At 31.5% G+C, this 24853-nt stretch overlaps 2 protein-coding genes across 3 annotated transcripts in view; one reads left to right on the top strand and one right to left on the bottom strand.

The window, feature by feature from the left end:
* Positions 1 to 1531: 1531 nt before the first annotated feature.
* Positions 1532 to 15562, bottom strand: LOC139516787 (eukaryotic translation initiation factor 4E type 2-like). 2 transcript variants are annotated; one of them, XM_071307092.1, is made up of 7 exons: positions 15413 to 15562; positions 12848 to 12941; positions 12316 to 12438; positions 8513 to 8617; positions 7770 to 7922; positions 5471 to 5607; positions 1532 to 2889 (listed from the first exon to the last, which is right to left on the bottom strand). In XM_071307092.1, the coding sequence occupies exons 1-7, from the start codon at positions 15430 to 15432 to the stop codon at positions 2847 to 2849; spliced, it is 675 nt and encodes a 224-aa protein (XP_071163193.1). In that variant the 5' UTR covers positions 15433 to 15562; the 3' UTR covers positions 1532 to 2846. The 2 variants fall into 2 exon arrangements, with proteins under 2 accessions (XP_071163193.1, XP_071163194.1); XM_071307093.1 differs by lacking the exon at positions 15413 to 15562 and adding an exon at positions 15215 to 15344.
* Positions 15459 to 24853, top strand: part of LOC139516786 (mediator of RNA polymerase II transcription subunit 4-like) — a 26409-nt gene continuing 17014 nt past the window's right edge. Inside the window, exons 1-3 of the mRNA XM_071307091.1 lie at positions 15459 to 15627; positions 22032 to 22153; positions 24021 to 24136. Coding sequence (XP_071163192.1) covers positions 15560 to 15627; positions 22032 to 22153; positions 24021 to 24136 — 306 coding nt within the window. The 5' untranslated portion in view covers positions 15459 to 15559. The remainder of the gene's footprint in view (positions 15628 to 22031; positions 22154 to 24020; positions 24137 to 24853) is intronic.

The following is a 24853-nucleotide window of genomic DNA, read 5'->3' as shown; positions in this document are numbered from 1 at the left end:
TTCGTCACATTTTTCTCAGGAACTACAATACAAGGATTTCTGAAATTTGGTTTCAGGATTTATATAAGTCAGCTATACCGTGTGATGCGTTTTCAGATTCATCACTCGACAACTTCCTGTTTTTCTCAGGAACTACAATACAAGGATTTCTGAAATTTGGTTTCAGGATTTATATAAGTCAGCTATACTGTGTGATGCGTTTTCAGATTCATCACTCGACAACTTCCTGTTTACCGAACACTTGTATGATTTTACACATGATAGCCAAGTTGAAAATTTTCGTCACATTTTTCTCAGGAACTACAATACAAGGATTTCTGAAATTTGGTTTCAGGATTTATATAAGTCAGCTATACCGTGTGATGCGTTTTCAGATTCATCACTCGACAACTTCCTGTTTACCGAACACTTGTATGATTTTACACATGATAACCAAGTAAAAAATTATTAAATGCAATGGAACAGTAAAAAATAATGCTTTGCATCAAGTTTCCCCTTGGAATATGTACAAAATGGCCTATCTCTATTATTCATAATATCTGTAGTTTTGATACAATTGAAGTTTGAAAAGTTCGTACAAAAATGGCTACAGAAGGGTACATAAACCTTAAATTCCCTTCTATACAAAAAGTTTAAAATGTGAAGAAATAAACCAAAATACCCACCACCTGAACAATTGAGATTCCACACAACAACTGGGCATGGCTTGACTAGTGTCATATTGACATCACTACCAGTTCAATGAACAAGGGGCCCACAAGTGCCAGACTCTATCACATTCAAATCATCATGTTTTGGTGTCATATCATGTTAATTATTTCAATGTATTTAGTTTATACCAATCTGTTCAAGTTTTCAAGATATTTTAATATTGTGTGGCATTATTGGGTATTGGTACGTACAATTACATAAATATCAAGTGTTTTAGCAAAGAATTCCTCTCAAGTAGGTGCTGGGAGCTGTCTTAAACTTGCAATAAGGTGATAATTTTTTTGGTTCCATATTGAAGACCTCATTGTGACTGAAATGAAGAGCAGCAATTAAGTGTTGTTCTTTTGCTTAATGCAGGTACTGATTTTGTCTCATGGAAGGATACCCCATATTCTTTTGTTTTTCTATTATAAAAGCCATTTTTTTTTATTCAAGAAGACAGTTCATCTCCAAAGAATTTAAATACCGTTACTGGGTTGACCCTCGTGAATGTTTTTCCTTTCACAATATAACATATGAGGAATTGTCTCAGCTTTGGAACAAGCCATTATGCATATCTTAGTTTAAGCTAAAAACAAGGGATTTGAAGAAAAATATAATCATTACCACCTTCCAGAAATGAACGAAATCATTACTAATATAGAATATCTTGAGCTTTTACCTTACTTATGACTGAGCAGCCATATTAAGTAGTAGCTGTAAAAAAGAAGAGTTGTGGGACAGAAATCTATTTTGCTGTTCTTGTTTGAAGGTAAGACATGTGTATTGTATTTAATGACAGCCCAATCAGTTTTATTCTAACTGAATAATAAATAAAATAAAAAGTGTTATCCTTTTATTTAAAATAGACTATGTAAAATATCACATTTTTTATGATAATTCATAAATGTAGTCATGTTGATTGTTATCGCATTTTCATGGTTTGAATTATGCAAATAATCAGCTGTCAAGAATTCACAATATGCCACTTTTAAAAGCATACAGCTAGAACAACAAATCTCAGAATATTAAAATAATGAAAAGGGAGGAGGATTTACATGATGTTAGGTTTTACAAAATTTCATAAAATGACATTTAAGAAAAACCTTATTCTCTGCTAAAGATGGCACCAAAAATAATATGTATTATGACAAATAAAGTCCCACATCTCTTGGAGAAAATTCAGAAAAATTTAGAAAGCCAGTTAGGAAATTGTACATGCAAAAATCCAATATTAAAAACAAACCAACTTTTTATGCGAAGAGCTATTTTGAAAGATTTAAGTCTGCAAACTATGCTTCAAACCTAAGTATCGTTTAAATTGAAATGGACCTTGTCTTCATGGAACCAAACATTTCTTAAATTCTTGGAGCTTGAATTATTTAGATACAAGCCTGAACTAGTTGATTTTAAAATTCCTATAAATCTTGAATAACAAATCTGAAAAAACATACATTCAGAAGGGCTCTTTTTTTTTAATAAATTATGTGTAAACAATTTACAATGATCTATTAATTGAGACAACTATACGAGTAACAATTGTGTCAATATCCACCTGCATGTCTGCAACAATTTCCCATAACCTTATACCATGGCATATATAAAGTGTAAAGACTTGAAGCGTCATAAACTACAATTAAATTATACATGTATGCCTGAGTTCAGATCTCATACAAGTGAGATAAGATCACATACTTTTGTGCAAGGATGCAATTTTGTTTCATAGTAAGAGACCTACAATCATATATCTCGGTTGAAAGACTAAAATAAGTCACTGATATTTTCAATCTATTTAGCAAACAATTTTACATAATTACACAGTATACCAAATCTTCTCATCACACATGGATGTAAAAATACTTTACTGATAATTAATACAACATAGAGTATTCTCTCAAAGTTATTTTATATAAATATAAATGAACACTTCTGCCTTTTTACTGTACAACTATTAGTCACAATTAACAGCTAATGCATGTATGATGAGTATTTCTCAACATTTACATTATTTTATATTGTCCAAAATCCATTCTTTAACGTTAACAGCATAAAATTTGTATCACAAAACTGCCTATGTGCCATTCTTAAAACATTTGTCACTATTCTGTTAAAATGTCTAAAATCTGTTCGTTAATTTTTTGTTTAAAAATTCACTGTCACCTCATGAAGATATCTGTATTTCTAAAACTGGAGTTGTCTCTGAAAAATACAAATTAAAATGCAATTTTAGATGAGGAAACGTTAAGGAATATGAGTTAAAGATGTATTGAACAGTATACAGACCCTGCGAGTCATAACACACTATAATGTTATTATACGACCGCAAATTTTGAAAAAATTTTCGTCGTATATTGCTATCACGTTGGCGTCTGCGTCGTCGTCCGTCGTCCGAATACTTTTAGTTTTCGCACTCTAACTTTAGTAAAAGTGAATGGAAATCTATGAAATTTTAACACAAGGTTTATGACCACAAAAGGAAGGTTGGTATTGATTTTGGGAGTTTTGGTCCCAACATTTTAGGAATTAGGGGCCAAAAAGGGCCCAAATAAGCATTTTCTTGGTTTTCGCACTATAACTTTAGTTTAAGTTAATAGAAATCTATGAAATTTTGACACAAGGTTTATGACCACAAAAGAACGGTTGGGATTGATTTTGGGAGTTTTGGTCTCAACAGTTTAGGAATTAGGGGCCAAAAAAGGGCCCAAATAAGCATTATTCTTGGTTTTCGCACAATAACATTAGTTTAAGTAAATAGAAATCAATGAAATTTAAACACAATGTTAATGACTACAAAAGGAAGATTGGTATTGATTTTGGGAGTTTAGGTCCCAACAGTTTAGGAATTAGGGGCCAAAAAGGGACCCAAATAAGCATTTTTCTTGGTTTTCGCACCATAACGTTAGTATAAGTAAATAGAAATCTATGAAATTTAAACACAAGGTTTATGACCATAAAAGAAAGGTTGGGTTTGATTTTGGGAGTTTTGGTCCCAACATAATAAGGGGCCCAAAGGGTCCAAAATTAAACTTTTGTTTGATTTCATCAAAATTGAATAATTGGGGTTCTTTGATATGCTGAATCTAACTGTCATGACTGTGTATGTAGATTCTTAACTTTTGGTCCCGTTTTCAAATTGGTCTACATTAAGGTCCAAAGGGTCCAAAATTAAACTTAGTTTGATTTTGACAAAAAATGAATCAGTTAGGTTCTTTGATATGCTGAATCAAAAAATGTACTTAGATTCTTGATTATTGGCCCAATTTTCAAGTTGGTCCAAATCGGGGTCCAAAATTAAACTTTGTTTGATTTCATCAAAAATTGAATAAATGGGGTTCTTTGATATACCAAATCTAACTGTGTATGTAGATTCTTCATTTTTGGTCCTGTTTTCAAATTGGTCTACACTAAAGTCCAAAGGGTCCAAAATTAAACTTAGTCTGATTTTATAAAAAATTGAAATCTTGAAGTTCTTTGATATGCTGAATCCAAAAATGTACTTAGATTTTTTATTATGGGCCCAGTTTTCAAGTTGGTCCAAATCAGGATCTAAAATTATTATATTAAGTATTGTGCAATAGCAAGTCTTTTCAATTGCACAGTATTGCGCAATGGCAAGAAATATCTAATTGCACAATATTGTGAAATATCAATTTTTTTTTAATTAGAGTTATCTTTCTTTGTCCAGAATAGTAAGCAAGAAATATCTAATTGCAAAATATTGTGCAATAGCAAGATTTTTTTTTAATTGGAGTTATCTTTCTTTGTCCAGAATCAACTTAAATCTTTGTTATATACAATATACAATGTATATTCACTTTTTACTACCAACTGATAAATTAAAATAATCTTTACCATTCAGTGATAACAAGCAGTTTTTTTACATCTTAATATTTTATGATGTATTTAAATAAGTAGTTATTGTTGCAAACTCCATTAGAAATTTTAAATGAGATTAGTTTTGGAATAAGGGAAAGGGGGATGTGATTAAAAAAATTGGGTTCAATTTTTCTCATTTGAAATTTCATAAATAAAAAAGAAAATTTCTTCAAACATTTTTTTGAAAGGATTAATATTCAACAGCATAGTGAATTGCTCTAAGAGAAACAAAAATTTTAAGTTCATTAGAACACATTCATTCTGTGTCAGAAACCTATGCTGTGTCAACTATTTAATCACAATCCAAATTTAGAGCTGAATCCAGCTTGAATGTTGTGTCCATACTTGCCCTAACCGTTCAGGGTTCAACCTCTGCGGTTGTATAAAGCTACGCCCTGCGGAGCATCTGGTTAATAATAAAGTAGAATGTTGCATATCAAACAAGATTACAAAGACAAATATCTTTGATTGAACTTAATATATAAGATAAAAGAATCGACTTCAATTATCCAGTGGACAGGTTGACAAATACACCAGATATATCTAGAGAATACAGAGTAAACTGTGTGGTCATACAAGCATATATATTTACAACTTTCCATCTTTGTTCAGTGCAATGACAAAAATTTCACTACCTGAATATTTTTGGGGTTCTTATAAAATTGTTGAAAATTCAACAAGTAATGTTTACAAGAAGGACAATCAATGCAATTTTCCATATCATTTATATTATAAGGGGAATAACTCTGGTAAAAACAATTGATCCCAATGATTATTAATTGCTTCTAAAAATTGCTGAAAATTTTGTATATTTTTATGTATTTGTAATACAAATTTGGTCTGAAAGGCTTAACTAATAATCTTGCATGCAAAGATTCTACTTCATCCTCAGATGTCTACTTACTTTATGCTATCATTATGTGTTTTATATTCCATGATTGTGTTAGGAGGTAAATTAAGTATTCGTTTTAATGTGTCTCTGATTCTTGATGTAGTTACTTGGTCACAGGCAGTCCTATTCCATAATGCTAAAATATCTTCCTGCAAAAGATAGTCATCATAGATCATCATCAAATTAAACATAAATGCTTCAAAATGTGGTCTTTCTGCGCCTCAGGGTGTACTTGAATACTTTAGGGTGTTAAAATATCCATATCTACAGATATGAACGTAGATAACTTATAATACTACAATGGGTAACATAATTAACTCTAATTTATGAAGAAATTGATAATACAAAAATGTAATCAAGGTATGTAAATGACTAAAAACCCAAATAATTCCTGTCTCAATCTTTTTTAGGATTAAATCAGTATTGTAATGTCTTTTTTTTCATAATTCTTTTGAAATTATTTATCCAATAACCAACATACCAGTTAATAAAATTGTTATTTGTATATGACACTGAAATAACTTGTTCATTTATACAATCTTTACTCAAGAGTTATATAGAATTCACCACTGCATCTAGTATAATACAATACCTCTCATTTAGAGAAGTTGATTTTCAAACATTTTTAAAACTGTTGAGAGTTGCACCAGTGATCTGGAAGGTTTTTTTCACTATGGGCCCAGGGCCCCTCAAAAATAAATTCAATGGGCCATTTTAAAAAATAAAGGGCCATGTTGTCAAATGAGTGGGCCATTTGAATTGACTTCTGTAAAAAAATTAAAAAGTATCCTTATTTTTTGGCAAAGAGGTGTTGGTTATTACCTATATGATTTAAAATAATATCATGGATATTGTTCCTGTGATTCTGTATTTTCAATGAATATACCATAACTTCTTCAAAAACGGACAATATTAAAGATAACCTGTATTTACAATGTTTAAACTGGTACTGTTGCCTTGGCTTGTTCATGGTCATGGTTGGTTTTTTTTAACATTAAATTTGGGTCTTCGTCGATACCATACTTATTCCAGACGTTCCGTATTAGAGGACATTTCAGGCACTTCCTCTGCACTTCTTGTATTAGTATTATTACTTCATCACGATGACAAGATTAGCAGTAGAGAGTACCATTAATTGATAGAACAAAACAATAATTCGCTGAACAAAATGTCAAAACGAGCCAAAGACCAAAAAATGACAAGGACAGTTAAGCACCTTTTATGGAGACAAAAACTATATTCATAAAAAGGCTTCAGGGTTTTCAATCGAAATAATAGCAAGCTAAACTAAATTAAAAGATTATTATTAGAGTTAAATCTCATCTGTAATAGCCAAATTTCACAAATTTAAAATTGTTTATAAAAAATTATATCATGAATGATGGTTAATTACATTTTTTTGGTTATCAGTTAGACCGCATGGTTCTATTATTACAATAGGAAAACACCCGAGACGTTAAACCGCATGGTTCTATTACCATAGGAAAACATCCAAGACGTCCCAAAAATATATAGGTGCTCCTATGATTGGAGGAACATTATACAGTTGTGTACACACACATGGCGGCACCTACATGTAACACGATCAGAAATCCATTTGACAATATCTAAACGTTTCGAAATGATGTGAAAAATATCGTGCGCCACGTGGGTGCTTACATTTGTCACTCTATGCGCCATTTCTGGTCAATATGCGTTATAGGCGCAGGGCGCTCGTCCTTCCCGATCACTGTTGCACTATTGTATTGCACTAGATACAGTGGTGTGATCTGTTTCTCTAATGATTTTTATACAACATGTAAGCAAACTGATCTTTTTTTAAATGGTCTGTAAAAGAACAAGTTCTTCTTTATCTATGCTACTACATCATTTATGGTGGGTTTGTGAAATAATTTTTATAGCTTGCTGTTCTGAGTGAGCCAATGCTCGGTGTTGAAAGCCATAAAGGTACTTTGACCTACATGTATAATTGTTAACTTTTTATACATTGTGATTTGGTTTGGATTTGTTTTATTGGCATATTCGTATAACATCTTCTTATTTATAGAGATGTAGTTGGTAAATTTGTGTTTAAATCTATAATCACTTTTATCACTACTTTACAAATTATCATAGAAACTAAGGGCGTACATGCAGTTGTCAAGGAAATAAACAACGTTGTTATAGGTAAAATAGCAATAAACAGATTATCATTGGTCATCTCAACTTAATGCTTTTCCCACATTTACCGTACCAGCTCATGCCATAAAATCAATCTCTATGAGATGACCAATTATATTCTATAATTATCTATATTCTAATTGTAATTTACCTGATATCTAATTGAGATCACTGCACCACATATTTCTTCTCCAACCATAAATTGTTCTCCTAACATGGCAAGAATTAAATTCTCCCAACATCGGGATCCTAATCCTTTCTTTAATCTAACAATCCATTTTCCACCTTTATTATTTGCACTGTCCTAAAAAAAAATTGTATTCAAAATATGAGCTATCTAAATGAGAAGGGCTTATCAGCCTTGTAAACTAAAGAACTACAGACATGGTAATTTATGAATTTCTAATTTATTTTTTTTGAATTCACCAATATTTTTAATGGCTTTTACTACAAGCCTTTACTAAATTGTGTATTTTGACACATATTTGTGAGTAATATTAGATAAGTGTATAATCAAAACATGCAAGTACCAAATAAACATTCACATAAAAACAAACATCAAGGTATTTTTTTGGTACTTGCATGTGCTCTCTATGTGTAGGTCCTAAAACTAGTTGAACATTTACAAAAATCTATGTATTTTTTTTACTACTGGTATTTATTGCAGTTTTTATATAAGCACCAAAATCAGCATATAAATTTAATTAATCTAAACAAGGTTGACCTATGATTGATGTAAAATTCTAGCTGTATGAGAAAGGTATATGGCTATAACTAAAATTTTATACTAGTACATGTACATGTATTATATTATAATTTTTTTTTAAAACTTTCAAATGTCAGCATACCTTTTTTCTTTCTTTAGTCAAATTACCGGGTTATATAAATTCTTACCTCCCACATTGGTCTTATTCCTTCTTTAAAAAGATGAAAATCACAATGTCCTGTGAGATCACTGGGTCTGACGAGATGACTGTAAATACCCCAAAACTGTTCTACCTACAAACAAGAGACAAAAAGGTTTAAACAATTCAATTATATGCTCATTAACTTCCAAAGAACTTGAAGCTTTAAATACACTGCAGCAGTTTAAAGAAATGATAGTTATTATATCTGAAACACATTTTAGACATGGCTTATAAGGTATGATAATGCTTTATGTTATACTGAATCAGTCCTTTTTGAATCAGATGTCCTAAAACATGTTGAGCATTTGGTTTTCATTAACATAAGTGTATATAATCATGTACTGTAGACTGACAATAAACTCTTAGTTTTGATATTAATTTTCAGTGTGAGTGCTGGTGTCAATACCAAGTTTGACACAACTGGGGATATTATTAGTTACAGGGTGTGTTAGTGAACTGATACGATATGTATGGGGTCTAACAGTAAATTCCATATGGGGTGAAACGGAAGCTTGAATCACCATAAGGAAGTTACTGACTCCATATATATCGTATTAGGTCACAGGACACCTTAGAATGAATTTATCTTACAGACTGTCTGTCATGTGGTAAAGTTTAAACTAGCGGCCTATCAAAGTGATTAATTGTTTTAACATGTTTAAGAGCCTACTTCCATTTGTCCTTATTATCTGAAAAGGTTTCGTGAAATTCTGTTGTGTGGTTTGAGAGGAGTTGCGATGACAAACTGTTGCAGTAGTACATTTAAGTAAATAAGTTCAAAGGGGCGTAACTCCTAGAAAAAAAATTGAATCTCAATTTCCCGTCAATATGCACAACTACATAGTATGTCCTTATTATCTGAAAAGGTTTCGTGAAATTCTGTTGTGTGGTTTGAGAGGAGTTGCGATGACAAACTGTTGCAGTAGTACATTAAAGTAAATAAGTTCAAAGGGGCGTAACTCCTAGAAAAAAAATTGAATCGCAATTTCCTGTCGATATGCACAACTACATAGTATGTCCTTATTATCTGAAAAGGTTTCGTGAAATTCTGTTGTGTGGTTTGAGAGGAGTTGCGATGACAAGAAACAGGACTGACGGACTGACGGACGGACGGGTCAAAAACATTATACCCTCCTCAACTTCGTTGCATGGGGTATAATAACTCCTTACTAACCCAATATGGTTGCTTACTCTATATGGTAACTAACTATATATTTTTTTTATGACATCCTATGACAAATATATATAGTTGTTGTGTACATTTTATTATTTTGTACAGGTTATTACTCGTACAAAAACTTTGTACGAGTAATTACTTGTATGATGGGTATTACTTGTACAAATATGATTGTACCAGTAATGACTTGTACAATTTTTGTTGAGAAAAAGATAACAACTTGTACAACACATTATCTTTGAGTTATGTTTGTTGCTTCTTTTGACTTAAATGTTTTCTTAAAAAAACTCCTATCTTTGGGTTTGTAAGTCAAGGATTTTTTTCGTCAATTGTGAGGTATTCTTTTTTCTTTTACTATTTTCTCTTATTTATTTGTTTGTTTGTTAAGTTTTGCATAGTAGATATTATTCAGTGTATGTATTTTTAAAATGTAAACTCCATTTTTCTTTTCTTATTTTTAAGTGTGTATTAGTATTATTTTTCGTTTTTTAGAAGATTACAAAATAAAGACAGACGCAAAGTAATAACATAAGATAACATGACACCTTGAGCAATTTCAGCTAAACAGCTTGTTGCCACGAAATTACGGACTACTGGTTCATAATGACAAAGTCATTAAAAGCAAAAATAAAATAAAACCCTTCTACCATTTATTTTCAAACATAAATCATGATAAAAAGTTGCATATGCAATATTATATATTGGAGACAAAAGTAAAGCCTAATAGATCAAATAATAAGACAAGTAAGCAGGACATCTGAAATTACACAATAAGCTCAATATTTTGCTATTATATGTGCCTGTCTTACAGCCATCCCGATAACTGCAGTGAACAAGGCCTTGGTCACCACTTTTAGATAGCAGTTGTACTGATTTCATGACGTTAACCTCAGAGTTCTGTAGTATGTCCAACAATGTCAAATCCTCTATCTGAATTTTTTCTCTCTGTATCTTATGTGTGAGAATACAGAATTGTTAGAATATTTACTGTCATGCCACACGTTAATTATTTAATCATATTTTATTTTTCTCTTGCACTGTTTTGCATCTTTTCACCTTGGTTTGACTTTTTTGAAATTTTGCTCATATATTTGTTAAGCAAAAAGCACACATATGTTGAAAGTGCATACCTTTAGGTCTTACTCATAAGTTATTTGTATTATTTGTTTAAAGGGAAAGGATTTGTTGAGAACATCAAATAGGCCAAGGTAGAATAATGATTTGTACAAGTTATTATCTTTTTCTCAGTAAAAATTGTACGAGTAATTACTTGTACAATTTAATTTGTACAGGTAATAACTTGTATGATAGCCTCATACAAGTAATTACTTGTATAAAATGTTTGTACAAGTAATAACCTGTACAAAATAATAACATGTACATGACATAGTCATCACGTGTAGTCCATTAACCAATCATCTCCCCATAAATCTGTAGGAGGTAAGATAAATATATATATATGTGATCTGATGCTGCATACATGCATGTATATCCAGAACCCTATGTTTATTTATAAATAGAGTTCCAGAGGATCAAAATTAATTATTAGCTATTGTTGGATAGCCAAACTGTGAATTGGATGCTATTCAATGCAATGTTGATTTCACAACTATGTCATGCCAGGGCCTTTTTATAGCTTCCTACAGGATATGGTGACCTATAGTTATTTACAAACTCATCCTTTGTTCCCTGGTTGATTGTTGTCTCATAGGCAATTACCACATGTCCAGTGTTTTCCATTCGGCATTTAAGCAGGGTGTGCCAACCACCTTCTTTTGAAAGCCGACCACCTTTCAATTTTAGGAGGTGGTCGGCTTTTTTTTCAAAATCCGGATTTTTTTCGGTTCCGTACCGTTAAAATTTGAAAACTAATCCCGCCTTGTTTTCATTGACAAAGATGGCGTCCAATCGTCAAATTTCAATGTTTTCATTAATCAATCGGGGGGAAAAGAAAGGAAGATGACGATGATGATAAAGAAAATACTAGACCAAATAAGTTAAATAAAATTGATAGTAACGTTGAAGTTGTGGAAATTGAAAAAAAATCAACCAAACAACGGAAAAGACACGCAAGTGAAGACAAATATGAGCAAGACTTCAAATGACTTATAGTCACAGAGGAAGGATACTACTGTTCTTTGTGCCAAAAATACGGCACAAAAGCAAGAAACAGAACAGAAACCTGGATCGAAAGGCCTTAAATCCATGCTGATGCATAAAATTGTAAATGAAAGAAGAGATAAAAGAGATAAATTTTTGAAAAAATAAAATCAAAGAATATTGGACATTTATATGACTACCTCTATTTATGTTTGTTCAACTCCATAAAATGTGAATATTATACTAATCTTTATTTCTGTGACCCCCACGTGCACCCACAGTAAATTAAAAAAGGTTGGACATTTAAAAAAAAACCCACCCGGTTGCAAGTTATTTTTTTAAAACACCCACCTTACCTTAGTGAAAAAAGGAAAACACTGATGTCCTTATTTTCATACTGCTGAAAATAAATCTAGGTATTTCTATTAATATGGTAATGATTATTTTATACGCCAATACCTACAATAATAGCAGTAAAATAGTGCTGCATTGTTTTAAAGATGTTAACTTACTGATGCAAATGTCCCAACTAACTTTAAATTCTGATCATAACTTGCAGAAGATTTTCCTTGCGATTTCCGAGAAAACCATATTGCGTAGTTAAACTGTAATGGGTGTTCTCCAGGCCCTGGTCTCTGAAAGAAAATCCATCATTCATAGATATATATACATGTATGCTGTTATTTTGATTAAACCAGTCTGACAGAGTTTCCCATTCAAATTCAAATTATAAATATCACAACTATTCATCTTACATCAACTATGCATACATATACTTAATAAAATGTACTGAAACTGGATAAAAAAAAAATTATGACACAAATCATTTAAAAAAAAAAGTCAAAAAATTTCTTTCTGTTCAATTGAGTTTTTGTTTGTTTGTTTAAAACAATTTACTAATGTTGTTTAGCTGGACATTTTTTTTTAAGAAGAGACCATAATCTGATTTGTCTCTCTTTATAAAATATAAATTTTATCAAATTGTCAAAATGTAACCATGGTAACATTCCAATCGTTGTCATAAACTATCTTTTGAAGACTTACTGGTGAAGGTCGAACTTTAAATGGAGAATCTGTTTCTTCTTGTTCATTTTTCTGTTCTGTTTGATCATCCTCACCGCTATCCTCTTGTTTTAATCTACAATAAACAAATTAAGTCAAAATGGAAAGCCACCACTCATGTATCATACTTTTACTATGTATTTCAAAATCAGTTTCTAAACACAAATATGGCATAACTACAATACATCTCAACAAAAGACTGTAACAAAATTGACAAAAGTGCATTCAGAAATAAATAAGCCTGCTGTTGATATATATATCTACACTCATCCTTTATACATTTGTACTTGACATGCTCAGCCTCTTTATAATGATACATGTAGTAAGTTGGAGTTGAAATTGTTAGTGTAATTATACACCTTATCGCTATTTGTCCGCCATTACTGGATATCACACAGGTTCCCGTAAATTTTTGACGTCACAAAAACAAAATATCTGACGCCACAATGGAAAAGTGATTGTTGTATGCGTCAAAAGTTCAAGCGGCCGGGTCAGCCGGGATAAGCGATAAGGTGTATTCACCCACTGACAAAAATGTAAGATCCATTAACTGGTGTTATTCCAAAAAATACAAGATTGACTCACCACATATCAATGTTAAAGCCCATAATTGAGAATGTGATTGTCCTATGTAAAATATTTGTGTTTTTTTTCTTAGTAGATATAGGAAGATGTACATGTGGTGTGAGTGCCAATGAGACAACTCTCCATCCAAATAACAATTAAAAAAAAGTAAACCATTATAAGTCTCGTATATATTATAACAATTTGTTTTGATGGCATATCTTTGATAGTTTCTTTTTATAAATTTATTCACAGCTTAAAAAATAAAAACTTGGCATTGGGCTATTAATGCTATGGTTGATCACTGTACAGAGATCTCTAGGTGTTGATTATTTTTGTCGCTAGGTTGCGGTCTAATTGCTATCTACTCCGCATCTCTAAATTATTTAGATAAGTTAAATTTATTTCATTAACACTTTTGCTGCACTAGGGAAATATGTTATCTATAGATGTCCTTTGTCGACAGACCATTCTACATGTTCTAAAGACATATAGAGTGGGGTGCTCATTTTCGCCACATCTTTCCATGTTTTCTACAGTTTATGTTCAGGTCTAAATGTTTTTGAAGTATACTGATATTTCTATATGCAGATAACTTCAAATGCAAAATAAACTTAAGCTTGAACATGTTGAAAACCGGTTTGTTTTTAAAAAATCATCTGAAAAGTTAGATTAAAGGGTGTTTGAAATTTCCGGATGTTTTGTCAATGGGGGACACATATTCGCCGTTTTTACACATCTATTTAAAACCAAATAACCGCAGCTTTTAACAATTTTTATCAAATCAATTGCATTATAGATGAACAGCAGACATTTCAAAGGTATAAAGAATTCAAAATTAGGGCATTCAGTCAAATATTTACTTAGAAATACTTCTTTGAAATCGTGTTTTATTCAGGAAATATAAATTGTCCGAAAATCGTTGTCCGTTTTTCGGTCATTTTCGGTAGGAGCCGCAATTTTGTCTCAGTTTAAAAAAATATTATATTTGTTATAAAAATATAATTTACGGGTACATTTCTTCCATTTCAGCCATCCTTTGAAGTTTTTACACCTCAAAATCATTAAACGGCGAAATTGTGTCCCCGGCGAAAACGAGCACCCCACTCTATGTATGCTTCATTTGTATATACATGTATGACAAAGAAAGTTTTCAAGCTATAAACAAAAGAATTATTTCAAACTTGTACTACTTGAATAATTATACTTATAGCATATTATATATGTATAATTCATCTGAAATTGAATACAAACGATGTGTTGTCATACAATGTCATAGTGACAGATATGACATCTCAAAATTTTTAAAATGTTTTCTAAAATATTCATCGCGACATGAAACACACAACATTAATTCTGAAATGCACTTTATGGTGACACAGGCATAATTAATGACACAATGTATCATGCAAAACTTTAGTCCAAATAATTATGACGTCTTGAAAGGCTATTATATTATTTTTATTTGACGCCTTACTTCGACAAACTTGGGCTTGTTGTACATTGTACATGTCTGACAAAGCACTGGATTTATCTCAGCTTGAAAGGCTGTCCTACAATTTCATTCATTGTAACAGTAATGTAAATGTACAGTGCTAGCTTATCAGGATACTGTAAAGTCTAGGTCTGGTCTAAACAGCTGTTGACACATATTTTTGATTCAAAGTTGACTTTTTTTTTTTAAATTATACACACGAAGAAACAAAAGTACCATGGTCGGATTTTATGATACCTTAAAGAAAAATAATAATTGCAGTTTTCATTAGTTTCGCTAATAAATGTAACCTGTTCATCTTGGACTTGGTGACTATTCATAAGTTGCACGTGTTTGGGCAAATTGATGACGTCAAAATTATGCCTTTTGCCGAACAAAAATTGACCCTACGGAAAAATGTGTCAATGGATTGGCTAGGTGTCATGCGATTTACTTAAAGATCTTTAAATATAATTGGTCAATTATGAATGTATGCATGTTTTACGTACGCATCAAATTTGTTGTTCATGATGAGTTTGTTTTGATTTTATTGACATTCACTTCCGGTTTCCTTTTCTTGTATGTGAAAGTGTATTCGATTGGTTCATAAATGTTTCCTACTCTATCAGCATAATTTATTGGTCGAATAATTCAGCATGGCTTCCTCCATCAGCACCAAACAAAAACTTTTACAACAAATTGATGATGTTGAGTTGATATCTAAGTAATTTCACTAATAGTATTACTGTCATTTCACATATTTGAAACACCAAATGAAATGCATGGTCTAGACCATATAAAAATGACAACTTTAGTTTTTTTTCCTACCCAACTTGTGAAACCTGGAAAACTGCCATGACTGTTATTGTCTTTTCTGTCTGCACTAATTATATTAAAACAATAAAAGTGGAGGGGAAAAAGTGAAAGGGTTACCAATTTTAACAAGGATATTGCTGATCTTTATTATATAAATCCTTGATTTTACCACATACTGTAGACATTTAATTATTTTATTTACTAATCAGATGTTGTGAAGGATGCAGGTCGTTTTGTAGTCCTAATAATTATGACGTCTTGAAAGGCTATTATATTTTTTTTCTTTGACGGTTTCGTAACTAGTCGATTCCTAACTTACTAGGTTGTTTAGTACCTGTGATGTTTTGTAACCTAAGAAAACTGTTATATCAATATGTAGGACTCTAAAGTGCGATGGGGACGCTTAAGTGCGATGGTCACGCTAAAGTACGATGGTGTACGCTAAAGTGCGATGCCATGACACGATAAAGTGCATTTTTCCATGAATGCGTGTTTGTTCGCGAAAGTGTGAATGTTTGCATTATGACGCTTGAAGCCAATTTGAACATACAAAAATTGACATGCCGGTAAACAAGAATATTTGTGGCTCCCTATGAAGGTTTTTTACAAGACAAAAAAAAAGAGATATAAATGAAACAAAACACTTTTAGTAGGTGATATAGAAGACTGTATGCAGAGGATTTTTTTCCAACAAAATCACCCACCGTACAAAACCTTTCAACTCGCTGTGTTTTCCCATCAACATAGAAAACTGATGACAGTAAGGGGAAGGTGCTTACCGTAAAAGAGAGAAAAAGTCAAAATACACCAAGTGTCAAAGTATTTCAATTCGTTCAAATTTAATTTAGAAACTCCTTCTATGTTTATAATCGAACTTGCTTGGAATAAAAGCTACTTTTTAAATTTCTAATTGAGTTATTCTATAACCTGAATATTTTTGTACAATATGTATTGTCATGTCTGTGAAAGAGATGGATATTCATCAACAAGATAGTGACATACCAAGCAGTTATGAAGTATCATCATATGATTGCCGATGACACAAGTCTAGATCTAAACTGGAATCGTATGGCTAACCCAGCAGATAAATAGTAGATTTATGACTAAAGGTTTTCAGAACGACCATTGCAAAATAATTGATATGAGAAAAATAACGGACTGATTTATACAGAAAAAAATCAATTAACAAACAAAAAAACAAATAAGAAGATGCCAATGAAACAATTATTCACCAAACACAAAATGTTGCAGATGTGCGCACTTAATAACTTATGATCCAAGGCGTGGAGTATCGGCTCTAGTCGAATAGCTAGTTATATAAACCACACAATAACTCGTGTACAACAATTCAAAAGAGAAAAACAACGGCATAATTTATAAACAATATACAAAAACTAATATTAACACCGCAAAAAACAAAAGACATTGCCTGAACACCATTCCAGTTACACCATCGCACTTTAGCGTGGCATACCATCGCACTTTAGCATGTCATCTGATCTCATTTAAAAACAAACAACCATTGCACTTTAGCGTCTGACACCAATGCACTTTAGCGTAGACCATCGCACTTTAGCGTGACCATCGTACTTTAGAGTACCATCGCACTTTAGAGTCCTACAAATATATAATAATATGAGTCGTAGGTTACTAAAAAAATAATGAAAAGACCTATTGATGTACATATATATCTATATTTATTTATTAAATAATTGATTGCACATAATTTTACACTTTACAATTACAGTTTTGCACACATGCGATAGAACAGAAGAATTTAAATTGTCCATCATTTAGATGTACCCCGTCTTTGTCAAAGTATTTAGTCTTCTGCCACGTGCTTTGATGTCTCCAATACTTACACCACTCATCTTTATGTTGCCGACTTTCTTATATTAATATTTTTTTTTCTATCATAAGTTGTTTCTTTCATGTTTCTTGTTTTTTGTATATGGACCAACTGCTGCTGCTGCTCTGGTCAACTAAGACTTGTTTCATGTTTATACCAGGGTTTTTCAGATGAAAAATAAGGCTTTATGCCAGTATAACATGCAATCAAAGAACAACATAGTGATGTCTCTGAGAGAAAGTAAAAGGAATAGAGTAAAATAAGAGTTATAAAAAAATCAAATAAAAACTTTAACTCCGTCAACGCCGGTCCCAAGTCTGGGTGAAAAAGGAGGAGGGTTATGCATTGGCATGTTAAAGTGAGAAAAAAGTAGAAAATAATTATTTTTAGGTCGTGTGCCATAGGTCATGTGTCATTAATCAACTTAATCACTTTACACGTACCATAATTACTTTTTATTAACTGTCATTAGTTGTCATAAAAACATTAAAGCTGTCACTGAGCGTACCAATTAACCAATAATTTAAAAGATTTAAGAAAGTTTTAAATTAAAAACATTACAATATTGTTATTATTGGATGAACAATTTGATCATTTATAAATAATAACTTTAACTGTTTCATTTAAGGAGGTACCTAACACTTTAACTAAAATTAATTTGGCTCGTTTAATTTTCTTTAAATTTTGACAAAGTGTTTACTTTGACCCTTTGACAAAAATATAAGAAATTCAAAAAATTTGAACCAACCGTTTAATCAGAAAAATTACACTGGTTATATAGCAGTTTGACAAACACTTATTTTGATCAATGAGAAGCTTAATATTCCCATATGAACGCAACGTCATTAAAACGTTCTGCTGATTTTACAGAGTTATCTCCCTTTAGTGTTAGGTACCACCTTAAATTAATTAATTTAAACTAACACTTTATAACCACACCAGGTACAAAACATCTCAGTTACAAATCAACGTAGTTACGAATCGACCAGGTACGAAACGACCAGGTTATAGAACGACATGCATTTGTTGTGAACTTCCTTATTTATAAATCAATTGGGTCCGAGCGGGTAAAATCTTACATGGGGTTCACAACAAGTATTTGTCTCATTAAACAATTACCACAACTTTACACGGCAGTTACGTTTTTATGCAAACAACATGTAACAATACAATACTTTATTATCAATACATAATAAATATACAACACAGTTTATTCACACAATAATACGTGAATAAATAATAACCAATGAACAACCAACGTGTATGTGTTTGAATTGCCGATTGCGCTATATTTGAAATGGGAAACTACGATCTATAAATAGGGCAAAGTATATATTTAGAACCTGATGCGGAGATCAGTAAAATAGTGTGTAAAATATATGCTGTTTACCTTTTATAAAATACTAGAACACACCCGCGAAATCGCGGGGAAATAGAGCGTATGTAAACTGTAAAAAAAATATACTGACTGGAGAATTTCAGGAGAGGTATCAAAATTCAAATGTACTTAGGGACTGGGCACATTTTTTTGCCCTCCTCCTATTTTCCAAATACCGATTTTTATACCTTCTGTTTTTCTGTACTCTATGAACATGCATATATATATACTTTAATTACTCAATACAGAGAATTTCAGGAGAGGTATCAAAAGTCAAAGGTACTTATATACATCAGTGAACGCCATGAATAGTAAAGAGTCCCCCCCCCACAAGATAACCATTGGAATTTATAGTAAATTATAACAAATACAGTAATTTATAGTAAATGTATGTAAGTATATAGAAATATATCCGCAGTGACCGCCGTTGATAGTAAACCATAGGCGGATCCCAGGGGGAGGGGGGATGGGGGGCCCTGCCCCCCTTTCGTTGGAAAAAAATTGTTAATTATATGGGGAAGCATGAGAGTAACGCCCCCCCCTTTTATGTCAGTCAGCGCCCCCTCCCTTATGAAAAGTTCTGGATCCGCCACTGTAAACTAATTGATAGTAAATAGCAAATATTATTCATTTTCGTTTTCCTCCCAATATAACCCAAACCGAAACACGTTAAGCAAGGATGATACATGCTAGTACTCAAAATGATAGCAGAAAGCAAATACATATACTTTATTTCATAGTCTTTGTATGTTCGAAGTACAGAAAAACACAAAACGGAAGTCTAATCTGACTTAAAGATTTGTTCAATGACGGGAAAATATCCGGACGCATTCTTTTTCGTTTTTTATCCCAAATAACCCAAACTTAATGATCATAACAATGGATGACAAATGCGACTATACATGTTACCTATAGGACACAGAGGCATGATGATTAATTTATTGTGAAAGGAGGAGAAGCGACACCAAAAATGAGGTCTTCTCGTTTAATAGTATAGATGAAACAAATTAACCTATTAATCTTCTTATTCTGCAACGTGTACATGAAACAGCTTCCCACTTCAAAACTATAAAAACAATTGCTGGGCGGAAGTTGACGTCAACAATTAGAAAGTGAAAGAACAGGAATAAATATAACGTTACGTTGTGTAAATTGTACTTTTAAAACAATAGACATAGTGACATAGTCATAGGCTTTTGTTCTGTTGTTTGGCAAGATACATAAACACATATATATTTATAAATTGACAGGATTTGACACTACCTTATTAAAGCTGATTATACAGTCTTGTCTTAGTTAACAAATGACGTGTATGGAAATGGACGTGTGATATACATGTACATACTCACAAACTATCATCTTGATCTTAATTATTTTTGATACTATCAAAAAATGTCATTCAAACTTAGAAATCAGTGAATACAGTTTATTGAATTTGTGATCTTTCAATTCAAATTTGTCATAATTGCATTCATTCCATCACAGAAGGGTTCAAAATGCAAACAGGATGATACAAAAATGGCGCTGATGCCATTCCGAGTTACAATAACTTTCACAAACCATTATTAAACAGTTCACATCATATAAATCATGCTTGATGGCCATTTTATATGACAAAATATATCTACTTACTACTACTAAAGCTTCAAATAATGTGCTGAATTTATTGCGCAGTTCTGATAATTTTTCAGTCAGACCCTTCCAATACCCAGATATTTCCAATAGTTTGGTAAAGTTCAGGATTATATCAACTTTATACTGAAAGCCTGTCAGATGCATTTCCTGTTAAATAAACTGTACTTGGTTTTTTTCAGAAAACAGCATTTATATACGCTATCAAAATAAGTGTTAGATTTATATTCTGGCTCTGGAGAATGTTTAAGTAGTAAATATTTATTTCTAGATTATGGTGTACATAGCCCTTTCCAGAATCATTAATTTTATTCCAGACTATATTTTCAAGAAGGTTCTTTCCCTTGTTTTTAATCCATGTTGATTTAAAGATAATATTTGCCTTAAGTTGGTTTGTTATGAATACTGGTATATCAATTATTAATGGTAAGTCTTTCAGTATTCTTGAAACTAAATTATAAAGCTAGTTTTGTTTGTAAATTAAAGTAAGAAAATGTTTTCTATTAACTTCCTACCACTAGTACTGCTCTTCACTGCAGTGAACTAATTTAAGTTTAAAATCAGATACAGGCTTTCAGAAGGCAGCTTCCAGGAAGTCCTGTAGTCCTTGCTATGCCATGATTTTGGATGATAAGTTGCTTTGAAATGTATATATTTATGTGTGTGGCTAATTTTACAAAAATAAACTTCTCTAACTGTCAGAATATATAAATGTACAAAGATAACACACCATTCCTTTCTAAATCCCTTTTTTCAGTATCCTTAAATAATGTGTCAAGAATAAAACTGATCAAGTACAGAAAGGGTGTAATCATCTATCAGGGTTCTCAATAAAAGATAAATTCATGAGTCATGGACACAGTGAAAAGTAGTCTGGAATTCATAATAGTAATTTGTTTTGATGAGGAATTTAATTTAACTTTTTACAGTAAATACTTCTTTTGTCACCTTTATATATATATGATGTAAAAGAGTTCCCATTTTAGGAGAATAGACTAGCAAATAAGATTCCTAAACTTAAAATCTTATGAAATATTCTGCATTCTCTAGTTCAATGATATTCTATCCTGACTAGAAATAATCAAGTTCTCCAAGTTATATGATATAATATGACTACATGTATTTTAAAAACCCTGGTTAATGGCACATGTTAAATATGTGAAAACTTAAACCATGTGAGTTATGTAAGCCTTTGCAAAAGTTTAGTTTTATACTATATTGTAAAGTTCATTAACATGATTAATGCATTTATCTTTAAAACATATCTGGGACCATCCTGTGTTTTTCATTGGGTATACTGAATATTGCTTTTCTTTAAAAAAAAAACCAACCAAAAAGTATTGTGTTGAAAGTTTCTGGTAAAGACAAGTTTTTTTCCAGATTTGAAACTCCAAACTTGACTTTATTTGCAACTTTCATTGAAATGTAATGAATGATTTTATTTATTTGACAGGGAATTATTTGAGATAATTAGCACGCCCAAAGGACAGCAAAGACCTGATGCCCCAGATACAATGAATCTAATGGACCTACTAGTCCATAAGGATAAAGAAATTAAAGAATCATTAAAAACAGGTAGGTGAGAAAAATTGTGTAGGTATGCAAAAAGTTATTTTATTAATTCTCAGCTGATTTATACTCTCCCTAAAGAGATATTATTATTTCATTAATTAACAAGGGGTGGTTACCGTGGTATAATGGTATGCATGATCTCAGTTTTATCTTTTATCAAACAACAATTACCTGTATGATGTAAAATTTTAGCTAACCTGACCTCAAGCAGAAAGGGGCAACTATGCCTGATGAGGTCTCACTGAAAGAAATCACCACTACTTTCTGAAGATCATTGTAAAAGAAGAAATTACTTTTTCTAGATAATCCTCCAAAATAATCAGGGAAACAGATTCCATCATATCAGAAAAAATTACTTTCTCTAAATATCCTCCAAAATAATAGGGGAAACAGATTCCATCATATCAGAAGAAATTACTTTCTCCAGATATCCTCTAAAATAATAAGGGAAACAGATTCCATCATTTCCTGTTGAATAGGATCTTACTCTTCTTTCAAGAGTTCAATTTGAAATATATTTAATGTTAAAACCTGCAGCAAAACTCAAGTTTTACAATTTTTGAAAGTTAAGTCTCAGATGCGAAATATCTTATCACACCGTATGTATTGGTAGAATCTCTATATATTGACTGAGAACCACTCAAGTCCATTCCATTAAAGTAAAAAATAGATGATATTAGGAATGGCATTTAAATTTTTGTTTATCGCTGAAACTAAAACAATTATATTTATTATACTTCACTTTAAGGAGGCTCGAGGGTATAAAAATTTCAGAAAAAAATCAAACATTTGTTTTTCATTACAAATTTTATTTATTTCCTTTTGTAGTTGTTACTTTATCATATGGTAACAAAATCATTCAAAACAATCAATTCGTGTTGGCCCCAGATGACTTTCAAAATGTATACATCATTGAAAAAGTTCCAAATTATCTCCCTTTGGTGGAAAAATGCCATTTTTTGGCTCTAAAACTGAAATATCTTTTTCAAATCATCGGTGACCTATCTTTTTTAATATAATTTCCATATAAGCTGTACTTAAACTAAATTATTGTAAAATTTTAGCGATTTCTGTAATAAATTTCTTTTTTTTATTTCGATATTACCTTTATTTCTCCTATTACTTCAACAGAAAAAAACCACCTTTACAAAAATGTATGCTTCTTTCGAAGGCAGATTGTGAGCGCAAATGAACGGTGACCCCACTTTTTTATTTTATTTTTCTATTAACTATAAGATAAAGTTCATTTATAGAAAAATATAGAGAAATCCTATATAAATGATTTAGACCCGCGAACCCCCTTAAAATGCCATATTTTGATTGGTTACTAAGAGGGTGTTAATTTAATCTATCACATTGCTGAGTGGGTGACAATTTTTTTGAATGTTACCCAATTAGAAATCGACAATTTAAATGACAATGAATTGAATTTACATCAAGTAATTAAATACAATGCTTAAATTCTATGTTTTGGCTCAGATTTTATTATATGACTGTCAAAATACAAATATTAACATCTTGCCTAACTTTTTTTTTCTTTCTTTTCTAATACCAGTAACCTTTTTATATACCTGACGTCATAGAAAATACTTTAAAAATAAAATTAATCTGTAAAAGACTAATGATAGGACATTCAGTATAATAAATTAAATAACACATAGCTCAGAGGGTGTTAGAGCAGATTGGTACCCCTCAAAAAAGCATTGTCAACCTTGACTTTGCAGCGGTTCACAATGTTTTCTCAGGGTAACAATCTGCTCTATAACCCTCTCAGCTATGTGTTATTTATATAATATCAATGCAAGTTGATTAGAATAGTATATACATTTGAGACAGATATTTAACACAGACTGTGATTTTAATATTACAGCGGCAGAACAAGCAGAGATACAGAAAACAATAGATGAATTAAAAACAGAGGTAGATAAAAGAGATGCCAATATAAAACAGTTACAGACCAGTCTAAAGGAAGCTGAAACAATCCTGGTATGACAACAGTTCTAGTGTTTACAGAAAAAAATTGAATATACACCTGAATATAATATTCAACAAGTAAAATGCTTTTTCAAAAATCTTATAGTCGCCGTCACTTAAAATTGGCACATTGTTTTTTGTCCAAAAAAAATTAAATATCAGCCTTTACTTAAGATGATGTTTTTCATTTAGCTGAAGTAAAATCCTGTCCAAATATCCACTACTGTCTTACCTTTTATTGTGTTTGCACTGTATAATCCTGAACTTCACATTTTTCAAGATTATTTACATTGTATAACCGCCATCTTGGTTTCTATGAGGGTCCCTTATTCCATAACATTCGTTACTCTTCGGTAATATGTCATTGATGATACAATTTCCCGCGCTTTTTACGTAAAGATGACGAAAAGCTCAGAGGGACACAAGAAAATGGAGAGCACGTGGAACTCCACGGCAACACTTTCGGTAATAACAATGTCGGATTCCACCATACAAAATAATCTTTGATTATGTGAAGGTCAGGATTATACAGTGCAAAACACAATAAAAGGTAGGACAGTAGTTAATTTTTGGAATGATATTTGATTCCGCTTATTATTATTTAGTAAACACGGTTGATATTTAACAAAATTTTGACAAAAAACATGGTGCCAATTTTACGTGACGACGACTATAAATAGATTTGGATTTCATCAAATAAAAGCAACTAATTTACTGGATTATATAAAA

The sequence above is a fragment of the Mytilus edulis genome, chromosome 3 (assembly GCF_963676685.1).
Source record: "Mytilus edulis chromosome 3, xbMytEdul2.2, whole genome shotgun sequence".
In the NCBI taxonomy this organism is placed as follows: Eukaryota; Metazoa; Mollusca; class Bivalvia; order Mytilida; family Mytilidae; genus Mytilus; species Mytilus edulis.
Note: the sequence above shows the minus strand (reverse complement) of the source record. Positions and strands in the feature narration are given on the sequence as shown.

Excerpts from the sequence above, each read along its gene's own strand:
- LOC139516787 (XM_071307092.1), bottom strand. The coding sequence starts at position 15,432 with ATGAACAACAAATTTGATGC. Across the intron at positions 12,439-12,847 it reads TTAAAGTTCGACCTTCACCA|AGACCAGGGCCTGGAGAACA; the intron begins GTAAGTCTTCAA and ends ATTTTCTTTCAG. Across the intron at positions 8,618-12,315 it reads TAGTTGGGACATTTGCATCA|GTAGAACAGTTTTGGGGTAT; the intron begins GTAAGTTAACAT and ends TCTTGTTTGTAG.